This window comes from Phalangium opilio, unplaced genomic scaffold (assembly GCF_054372755.1).
Source record: "Phalangium opilio isolate 3A_F unplaced genomic scaffold, DU_Popi_V2 ptg000217l_1, whole genome shotgun sequence".
Lineage (NCBI taxonomy): Eukaryota > Metazoa > Arthropoda > Arachnida > Opiliones > Phalangiidae > Phalangium > Phalangium opilio.
Genome location: NW_028324218.1, coordinates 13,064,760 through 13,075,547, shown reverse-complemented (window position 1 = coordinate 13,075,547; position 10,788 = coordinate 13,064,760). Strand labels below are relative to the sequence as shown.

The 10,788-nt window shown below is 36.6% G+C and overlaps 2 protein-coding genes across 4 annotated transcripts; one reads left to right on the top strand and one right to left on the bottom strand.

Moving 5' to 3' along the window:
* Positions 1–775: 775 nt before the first annotated feature.
* SmE (Small ribonucleoprotein particle protein SmE) lies at positions 776–5,236 on the top strand. Its single transcript, XM_089856694.1, has 5 exons — positions 776–949; positions 1,630–1,656; positions 1,724–1,786; positions 3,918–3,996; positions 5,061–5,236. Exons 1-5 carry the CDS (start codon positions 896–898, stop codon positions 5,117–5,119), a joined length of 282 nt encoding a protein of 93 aa, XP_089712820.1. The 5' UTR covers positions 776–895; the 3' UTR covers positions 5,120–5,236.
* A 2,533-nt stretch (positions 5,237–7,769) lies between these two features.
* LOC149616667 (uncharacterized) lies at positions 7,770–9,765 on the bottom strand. 3 transcript variants are annotated; one of them, XM_089856866.1, is made up of 3 exons: positions 9,547–9,765; positions 8,920–9,225; positions 7,770–8,017 (listed from the first exon to the last, which is right to left on the bottom strand). In XM_089856866.1, exons 2-3 carry the CDS (start codon positions 8,993–8,995, stop codon positions 7,848–7,850), a joined length of 246 nt encoding a protein of 81 aa, XP_089712992.1. In that variant the 5' UTR covers positions 8,996–9,225; positions 9,547–9,765; the 3' UTR covers positions 7,770–7,847. The 3 variants fall into 2 exon arrangements, 2 of the variants coding, with proteins under 2 accessions (XP_089712993.1, XP_089712992.1); XM_089856867.1 differs by having other exon boundaries at positions 8,920–9,460.
* Between the last annotated feature and the right edge of the window lie 1,023 nt (positions 9,766–10,788).

Below are 10,788 nucleotides of genomic sequence, written 5' to 3'. Positions count from 1 at the left end.
ATGATCTTACAGCGAATGGTTATTGAACATCTTATTATTTACTAGGATGTTCTCAAATCAATCTTTCAAAAACTTCATACATAAATATATGTTAAACCACGGCCTTCTTTCTCACGACTTAATTGTTGAAGTGCTCAAAATTTCGGAATTCAAAACAAGGCTTAAGAGATTTAAATCTATATGCTAGTGCCCGTTGTCTTAACCGCAATGAGTTATTCTACCAGTTGAAGGGCCATTCCAGAGGATTTGGGCACCACTTTGCATACCGTCCTGCTTGCCAATCTGACTACTTGCAAAATCCACCAGCGGTAGGGTATGCACATGGGTTACATACAATGTCATGATATTTGCTTAAAAAAAAACAAAACCCTTCTTCGTCGTTTAGAAAGTTGTAGTTAAATATCGTATCCTTTGAGTTTCCCGCCCAAAAATCTCATATTTTCGAATTTTATTGAGGCTTATTATGCATGTTATGTCCGAAGACACGCTATCTCGTGTGGACTATGCCTGATACTGTAGCATTGCCAAATATTTTCAAAAAAACCGCCAGTTATGGTACATTATTCTCTCAGTTTCGGCGCTGCAGTACCATTTTGAATATCTCAGCCTGTATCCCCCTATCCCATGTGCCTTTATCCATGGAGTAGTTTTATTAGAGGTGCAATAAATCTGTTTTAAACAAAGCCTTAATTGCAGCTTGGCCTACAATAATATTACTCTATAGCGGCAGATGGCTAGTAGCTCCAGCCAATGAAAATCGGCTTATGTCTAATGCTGTACACTTTCTCTAGTAATCTCCGGTTCTAACGAGAGGCGATTCGAAGAAATTTCATCCACCGGTTGAAGTTAATTATTAAATTTCCTTATTAATTTTGAATAAAAATTTCACAGCAAAATGTCGTATAAAGGCGGTGGTCAAAAAGTTCAGAAGGTGATGGTTCAGCCCATTGTATCCTTTTATCATGATAGTGAAATAATTAAAATATTTATGTAAGGCCAAGGCTTAAGGTAAAGCATTTTTATGAATGATTCTTCTATTGTTTGTTCTGTTTGAACACATTGATAATGAAGGTTTTTACGTGTTCTGATTTTGAAAATAGAGAGTTTAAGCGGTAGTGAACTGATTCTTTTTTTGAACCGTACCTAATCTTTAAGTTTCTGGAAGGGTTTGAATGAGGTTTTGTAACGCAGTTAGGAAGTGAAGTGTGGTAAATTAACGGCCACCCTAGCAAATCATGAATGGCTAAAGAGCGCCTCTTTTATGGGTGGAATGAAACTAATATAGCAGTATTTTGAAAAGATGGCATTGAATAAGCAAATTAGCAATAATTTGGAAAAGGTAGCAATATTTTGCAGGGTGATCAAGAGAGGGGGAATTTGGCCACTTTCTCTTGGGCCCATGCTTTTTAGGGGGCCTGTATTGCTTGTAGTGCTGTCTTGAGGGGTCCCGCGATTTCTTCAGTCTTCCCAGGGCTAACTAACTCCCTAATACAAAATTAGATGTAAATTTAGCTGTAGAATTTATAAGCCTTTCTGTTTTTTACATGTCTGGTTACAAATAAGTCCTCCTACAACAGTTTATAGTGATATAATATTTAAAAATTCAGATTCCTTAGCTTAATATCTCAGAACCTAATTTTTAGGTATTTGCAAAATGTAAGTAATACATATTTTTAAATTGGTGAGTAGATTCCCGGGTCTAAAATTTTTTCTTCCAATTTAGAGAGCAAGAATTCAAGTTTGGCTGTATGAAAATGTTAACCTCAGAATAGAAGGTCATATTATTGTAAGTTGAGAAGCAGTTTGTGAAACCAAACTGAAATTTCCATGCTGAACCTATTTTGCATTGAAACTTTTAAGTGTCTTCCCAGTATCTCATAAATGAAATAAGGATTCCCAGGGTTCCTTGATTTAGGCCTAAAAGGAGGGTGAAAAGGCAAAAACTGCTGAACTTTACTCGTGGTTCATACAAACCTGGGAAACTGAGAAATAAATAGTTGACCATAAACTAAGGGAAATTAAATTTTTTTAGTAAAATTCAGGGAAATTTGTGAGGTTGTTATTAATTCATATATGGGAAAAAACCTGGAAAACTCAGGGAAATATATAGGGCTAAAAACCAGGAAAATTCAGGGAAATATATAGGGCTAAAAGCCTAAAAACCTGGAAAACTCAGGGAAATGTATGGCTAAAAACCTGGAAAACTCAGGGAAATGTGTGGCTAAAAACCTGGAAAACTAAGGGAAATGTACAGCTAAAAATCAGAAAAACTCAGGGAAATTTTTGACGAAAAACCTGGAAAACTCAGGGAAATATATGGCTAAAAAGCTGGAAAACTCAGGGAAATATATGGCTAAAAAGCTGGAAAACTTAGGGAAATATATGGCTATAAACCTGGAAAACTCGGGGAAATATATGCCTAAAAACCTGGAAAACTCGGGGAAATATACGGCTATAAACCTGGAAAACTCGGGGAAATATATGGCTAAAAACCTGGAAAACTCGGGGAAATATACGGCTAAAAACTTGGAAAACTCAGGGAAATATATAGGGCTAAAAACCTGGAAAACTCAGGGAAATATATAGGGCTAAAAACCTGGAAAACAGGGAAATATACGGCTAAAAACTTGGAAAACTCAGGGAAATATATGGCTAGAAACCTGGAAAACTCGGGGAAATATATGGCTAAAAACCTGGAAAACTCAAGGAAATAAGTTTTCCAAAAGTTGTATGAACCTTGTTACTTGATTTTACTCTTAATAGAGAGCTTTTGGTTTTGGGAGGACCCAAGATTTGTGACATAATTTACACTGTCACACTGGCGGGTTGAATGCACTCGCATTGCTGAAACCCACCATATGGCTGCCAAAACAGAGTTAAGACGTACGTATTTTGGTGAATACTACGTAGTATTCACCAAAATGAAAGCCCTCTTTACTGGGTGTTCCAAGAAGGCTGGTAGGATTCTTTGGGTGATGTTGAATTGAAAATGTTCTATGGCATTTTAAGAGTATTGAAGCGTTTTACAGATGACCCTTAAAGCTAGATTCCCACTCGACGGAAAACACGACGGAAACCCGACAGAAAGGGGTTCGACCGAAAAATCTTTACGTTGAGCCCGACGGAATTACCGTTCGGCCGGGCGTAAGTTGTGTTCTATTTTTTCGGTCGTGTTCGGCGTTACGCCAATGAAATTATCCTACGTCATAAATTTCAAGTGCGCACGCATACGCGAGATAGATTTTTTAGCCGCCATTTTTTGTGGTTGACCAAGGCTTAGCTTAAACTTGCCACCAAGAAAGAAAATTGAAACTAATGGAAGTAAAAAGAGATTAGAAGTTAATAGGAAAGAATTTAGTGAGGAGGCTAGAAAATATCCCTTCTTGTACGATCGAAGCGACCAGGGGACAAAGATACCAATTCAGAGTGCGAAAGAGATGTTGTGGAAACCACTCAAATCTGTCACGTGACCCAAAAATATCTACCGCCGAACTAAAAATTCAGTCGTAGTGTGAACGGTCTACCGCTGGACGCTGGCGTAAGTTAAAATTTCTACCGTTGGCTGCGTGATTTCCGCCGGGTTTTTTCGGTCAAGTGGGAATCTAGCTTAAAATTTAAGTAAGAAACCCAAAAGACAATGGTAATTTAAGTAAATCATAACTTGCTTACGGAAAAAATGTCATAGAACATTTTTGACTCAAAATCAACCATAGAACCCACTGTACTTCAGTCCTACCACTATTTATGGAACTTCCTTTGTGTTCATGAGAGTTCAGAGAGAATCATGGGCACTTTTTGAATGTTTTCATTCCCCCACAAGAATTATCTTCTTCTCAACCTGGAAATTTCAGAATTAAATTTAATTTGAAAATCTTAAACCAGATTATCTGAAGGTGGTTTGTTTGTTTTTCACCTAGGGTTTTGATGAATACATGAATTTAGTTCTGGATGAAGCCGAAGAAATTCACATGAAGACCAAGCAGCGGCGTAGTATAGGTAAATTTTCAGTTCTTCCACTCACAAATGTGAAGAATCAATATTTGTGAGGTCGTGGTAGAAGATGGTATCCATTTATAGGTCCATGGGCTATACTAGTTTAGTCGATGTATTGCTAAAATATCAAATTTTTTTAAGAGCTTTTGACATAGGCCTACACTTCAACAACTATCCCCGGATTTTAGATTGTAATTTTTTATAATTAACGGAAAAGTTAAGGTAACATAACATAATACCTTCAATGAACAGTCTTTTTCTAAATATAAAAGAAAAAATGAAAAAAAGGTTCTTTTATTACATCAGGGATAGATTTAATTTTAGAAGTAGGAATGGAGAGCGGTTAGTATTTACTTCAGTCTGATTCATAGACCAGTATAGAGCCCCTCCCTCCAACACATAACGAAAAGTTTAAATTATCTTATTGACTCACTTAAACTACGTTTTGATGACGTTGCTGACGGGGACGGTGAAAAATATGTAATTCCTTTTTACCTCTGGCGCTATGACCCGCCTCTTCCTTCATAACTCCCTCCGTCCCGGACAAGGGGGTCCGGGACTTTGACGTGCGCCCACATTACTCTGTTCTCCATTCCTACTTCTAAAATTAAATCTATCCCTGATAACATCTAATTAGTCTTAAAAACAAGGAGTACTGCTAAACATAACCTCTAACCCTTACCCCTCTCAACCTGTGAGAATTCAACCAATCCCTAGGGGTAAGTGGTTGGATTTAGCAGACGCCAATTAACCAATGGCGGGTGGCGCAATAGTCCTCGTTTTTAAGTCGACTAATTAAATGCTAATTATTTTGTAATAAGAGATGATTCATATTTAGAAAAAGGCCGTTCTTTTAAGGTATAATGTTATGTAATCTGAAAGTTTCCTTTATCTTAACTTGAATTAAACTTTAAAATTAAATTTACAAAATGAATGTGGGTAAACTTTAAAGGATCAACTAAGATCTTAATGTTACATAGAGAACCTGAATATTATTTTTTAAATCTACTATTTTGTTCAAATGTTTAGGCACATTATCACTAACATAATTTATTTTTTTATGACAGGACGTATATTACTGAAGGGAGAAAACATCACAGTGATTATGAGCACGCAAAACGCCTAATTCTGTACCCAGCTTTCATCATTCATAGTTTTGGTTCATCAAACTCATTTCCATATTAATTTTTTCCACTGTACTTTTTTTAGTATGTGATTAAAATTTTCATATTGACAAATTGTACATTGTGTATAATATATATTTCAATATTTGTTATGAAATAACTTAAATCGGAGCCTCCGAAATGAACTAGGCCCATGCGTGTAGCGAAGCGAGAATATTTTTTTAACTAATATTTCGCCGTGTTTTCCCGCTTGGTGGCGCTTTTAGTACCGTAAGATAAACATAAGTTCAGCGTCATGACCCCGTCGACTGCTACAATATTAGGGCAAGGTATAGATGTAGAGCGGTGAAGCCGAGGTCGCGGATAGTGAAAAAATGTTTTAGAAAATTTCCGAAGACCTTTATTAAACAATCATTCCAAAGAAGTATAGGATAAAAAAGTTAAAGCTATAAAATGAAAGGTTATGAAGGGGTAAAAAATCCTCTAATGGTATATGAAAACTGTGAATTAGCAACTTCAAGAAGTTTTGTTTTACTAAAAAACAACGATGTTAAAATCTCATAATTAATTTTTTTGTCCATACAATCTAACAAGTAGATTCAATAAAAGGTGAATATCCCCTAAAAAATTACGTTAATTTAAAGGTGAAACCTTTCTCTTTCATAAAAGTTTTATAATTGGCCCCTAAAATATCAATGATAATATATGGAAGACCCCGGTCGCAACGGTCATAAAAGCGACACCTCGTACACACAAAGGGTAAAAATATTTCCTCTATGAAACTGGATATGTCCCCACGTACACGCACGGGCCTAGTTCATTCCGGAGGCCCCGGTAATACTAAAATAACTTCAATATGATTATAATGGGTGAGGGTCTAGCTGTAAGTAATTAGTAGAGGTGTGCAGGTATTGACTTTTCAATTTCGAATCGGGTTCGGGCAATCAAAAATATTGTTCTCGGGTATCGGGTGGGTTCCCGAATTTTTGTCTGGTCTTCGGGTAATTAAGCTTAGCCGAAAAAAATGGTTGTCGGGTAACAGTCGGGTATTAAAAGTTAGGACGAATAGTTATCGGAGTGGGTACCCAAATTTTTTTGGATAATTAGGGTTAATACACTATTTTTACAGTTATATCTCAATTCTAGGTTTTTCAATGTATGTTCTTTCTTAATTATTTGTTTTCGATGCTTTCTCTAACTAATTAGTCAAAATAGTATTTAAAGGTGAGGTAACATAACATTATACCTTAAATAACGGCCTTTTTTCTAAATATAAAAGGAGAAATATAAAAAATAAATGAATGATGTCATATTACAAAAAAAAATTAGCATTTAATTTGTTTTAAAAGCGAAGACTACTGCGCCGACATTGCTTTATTCGCGTCTGTTAATTCGAACCTCTTACCCCTACGGGATTGGTTGAATTCTCACAGGCGGTAAAATGAAGTTTCTTGTTCGACTACCTTGTTGTTTTAAGATGGAACATTAGGTGTGTTGATCCTTAGGACTAGTAACTTTTAAGCCCTATCTAACGTCTTTGGATTCACATACCGGATGTTCCGTCTTAACCCTAAATCAAGAAGACGATACCACGGCTCTCCTTTCGGAAAGGGTATATTAGGTAAACATTACAAGAATGCTATAAGGCTGTACGAAAAGCGTAAAAATGTTTTAATCCAAAGCATACGTTCGCAAATAAAATGATGTTATTATTATAAAATAAATAACGTACTCTTCAACATACTTCATTGATATGAATATGTATCTTTATATCCTTCAAAAAAACTATGAACACAAGCGGAAATGATTTTACGCTTAACCTTTATTTCAGATTTCCATAATTAATCTGTTTTCTAACGACAATATCTTTACCACTGGACAGATACCCTAACATAGCCTTTTCGTTACGTCATAAGCAAAGAGAATTTTTGCAAATAAGAAAAGGTGGAAGTAAAAAATATTGAGTTTTTGGGAAATATGATGAATTCAAATTCAGGACGGTTCTGAATCCGTAAAATTCCCACCAAAAATAAATACCAATGTTATCAATTTAGAAGTATTTTTGAAATAGTCTTTAAAATTCCTTTTTTTTTTAATCCGTAAAGTCCCAAAAAACGCCTTTGAGCCTAAAAAGTTACCGTTAAGTTATCACTCAAAAAGTTGTAGAATTCACTTTTTCACAAAACGGGTTTTTCCGACCGTAATAATTACGGTTTTCGAAAACCTAACTGCCAAAAAAAGCTTACAGGGTGCAATTATCCTTGGCGATAATTAAACATTCGTTAATCCAAGTAAACTCATTTAGTTATAATATTTATAAATAAAATAGTAAGTAATAAGATGTGCTACCGCCAACGTGTAGCCAAAATCATACATCATCATTATTCGGATTAAGCATATTTTTACGATAATAGTGACCCAAACAATCAGGACTTTGGTGGACTAGTAACTTTTAAGCCCTACCTAACGTCTTTGGATTCACATACCGGATGTTCCCTGTTAACCCTACATCAAAAAGACGATACTGCTGCTCTCGTCTTGGAAAGGGTATATTACAAAAAACATTACAAGAATGCTACGGAAAGAATCATACGGAAAGCGAAAAAAATATTTTAATCCAAAACATACGTTCGCAAATAAACAAGCAAAAATGGTTTTACGCTTAACCTTTATTTCGGTAAAGTAAAATACAGATTTCAATAATTAATCTGTTTTCTAACGTCAATATCTTTAACCCTTGCGAAATTGTTGGACTCTCTTGGCAGAAATGCAAACGCATTGTCCGCTACTGCTACAATCTCCGCCCAAAGAAGAGTGAATAGAGATACATTTTTCATCGCAGGCTTTCCAATTTCCTAACGGACTTTTATCGCTAAGTGTACAGTCGATACCACTCTGATCTAAAAAAAATTTAAAAGGTTTTAACTCAAATGACAGTCTTCTCGTATCTTTATCGTTTTGCCTGAAAACGAATATGTGGTTTTGAAAATTCTTGGAAACATAAGCGAACAATCCTCTTTAAATGCCATTATAGGTCTTTGGTGGAACCTCTCTTGCCCCTTTCCTTTACATAAAAAATACAACTTTTTTCTCCCGCTAGCTCCAACCTAAGTTTTTTACGCGAATCACGCGGTACTTTTCCACTGATCTTTTTTCGTTTAAAATAAAAAACCAGGACAAAAGACGAAGAAGTTTTTTACCATGGTTTTTAAAGCGTTCATGCTTTTGTATTAAAATTTTAGGGTAGAATTAAATTACGGAACGAAAACCTCGCCGGCAATCAAGGAGAAGTTTTTTATGGCCCCTCCCCCCCTGACGTCAAAATAAGAGTACGGCGGTAGTGTTAGGGTGAGACGGATTTGAGACTGCAGAATAGATAACATTCAGACCTAGAAACTTAATGGTACATCATAAATTTATGGCTACGCGTATAATTGTCATGGAGACTTTTAGACGTCTAAATTTAATGGTTGATTATCAATTTATCCTTGAAGTAGGCTAATCTTAGCCTACTTCTTCCACCGTGGGCCTTAACAGTAAATACGGGGTTTTATAATTGGGTCTTTGAACTACGCAAAACGCGTCATAGACTTGTTGGGTAAAAGCTAAGTCAAATCGACATGATGGAAGCTAGGGGTATTCATTGTTCTACAGTTTGATGTTTAAAGAGAAAGGGAGGGCAAAATACAAACTACATCCCTCGCCCATTTCCCCATATGAAACAAGTGACCGAAGATAGCCATTCATAACCGCTACTATCTATACATTCCTCTAACTGGAGATAAAGATGTTCAGAAATTACTCAGTGGTTTAGCAGCGCAGACTGTAACATCTGGATATCTCATCAAGTCATTCCTGCACTTCAAATCATTCATCATTCCTTTGCGATTTCCACTGAAAGCGTCGCCTCTTCTTTGACAAGCGACTCCAGCCTCAACATCCTCTTAGGAACAAAACCCAATATCGGCGTGGAAACACACGCATCGTTCTTTTCCCTTTTCTCGTCCTTTAGTGCAATCTCCCGCCAACTTCGGGTGCAGTTCTCGGCAAGCCTTGTCGCATTTTTTCCACTCGTTATCATCGTCTTCAGTGCAAGTACCTTTCGAGACTGGTATAATCATTCGTTAAAATGTTTCATTAGATGTTGTTTGTTATTTCAAAATAGCTTTCAACGTAAATTGGTTCTGAATCCCGCAGTCAGGACTGACCATGTTTCGGTGGTGTGATTAATCAGGGAAAAATTTGAGGTGAGAGATATGGTATATAATTTGGGGATAGGGCGCCACCTGCGAACACGTGGTCAACGCTGATGGGACTGGCCCATCAACAAGTCCCTTAAGACCCTGGCCAGGATTAAACCAAAACCATTTCAGAGTTGAATCGCTAGTAACTACCATATGTTTATAAAAAATACTAAGGATCTATTTACGTTTTAAAACTCCTCCGCAAATGTTCATGTTGTCGAATCTTACCAAATTTGAATAACATTCAAAACCCCACAATTTTTCATGTAACTTTTGACTCCATCCTTCGTCTAGGGTGTCCTTTTTTAAGTCATAGCAATGAGATTTCTTCTCCGGACACACGCCTATAATAAAAAAGTACAAAGACGTCATGGAGAAGTATTATACTGGACGTGTCTGTTTCCCCTAATTGAACGGCTCCTGTATGAAGACATCGTGCAAAATAAAATTTTCAAAGCCCCAGATATATCAGATTGGATGATATACGTTATTTCAAAGCAAAAATATGTCAGATGAGTTACCATCTAACATTTTGGCTAATATAACATATAAACTACATTATTCGTTCCGATCGGGTCTGGCCGAGCCAGGCTTTCTACATTTGAAAATTTCATCGGGCCGGGCTTTTCAAATTTTGGAAATTAAGGGGCTGGGCGGGGCTTTTCTTAATTTTTCAAAATTCAGGCCAGGCCGAATTTGATTTTCCTTTAATCCAAAATTCAAATGAAAGATAATTTAAATGAATTTAAGCTTCTAAGAACAAATGTGACGTTGTGACGAGCAATTATCAAAAGAAATGAATAATACACGACTCATGCAATGTGTCGGGTCGGGCTTGGTTAATGCGTGTAACGGGCCGGGCCGGAATACCAACTATAAACTCGGACCCGGGCCGGGTTTTGGACTTTTTCAAAATGCTAAATCCCGGGCCGGGCTCGGATCGGGCCTGAAAAACTCGGCCCGTGCAGGTCTCTGATTGGTGTTAATATCAGGTGCTTCGTTGTTGAATTATATTCGTTCAATTTTCAATTTCTTGCCCTATACGCCTAGAGGGGATGTCACATTATTGATGAATTCGTCAATATGGCGGTGGAAATGGTCATGGATTATGTGTACCTAATGCCCAGATGTTTTTGAGGAGATGAAAATCGGAAAAAGTTTCCTAAACACTAAATTGTCTTTAGATACAATCGTAGCATATGAACTATAGGCGTTAGGTTTTTGACAACTTTGAAATTCAATAAAATGATGCTGAATTAGAGGTTAATAATAAAGCTCAACTGTTACGGGTCTTGAAGAGAACGTTCCTAACAGGCTTAATGACTATGGGTTCGAATCTGTCCCAAACTTGCGCAACTCAACTAACAAGTTGGGAAACCAAAATTAACCTCTCCGAGTCGAGACGCAATTAAGAGGTTTTTCTTAAA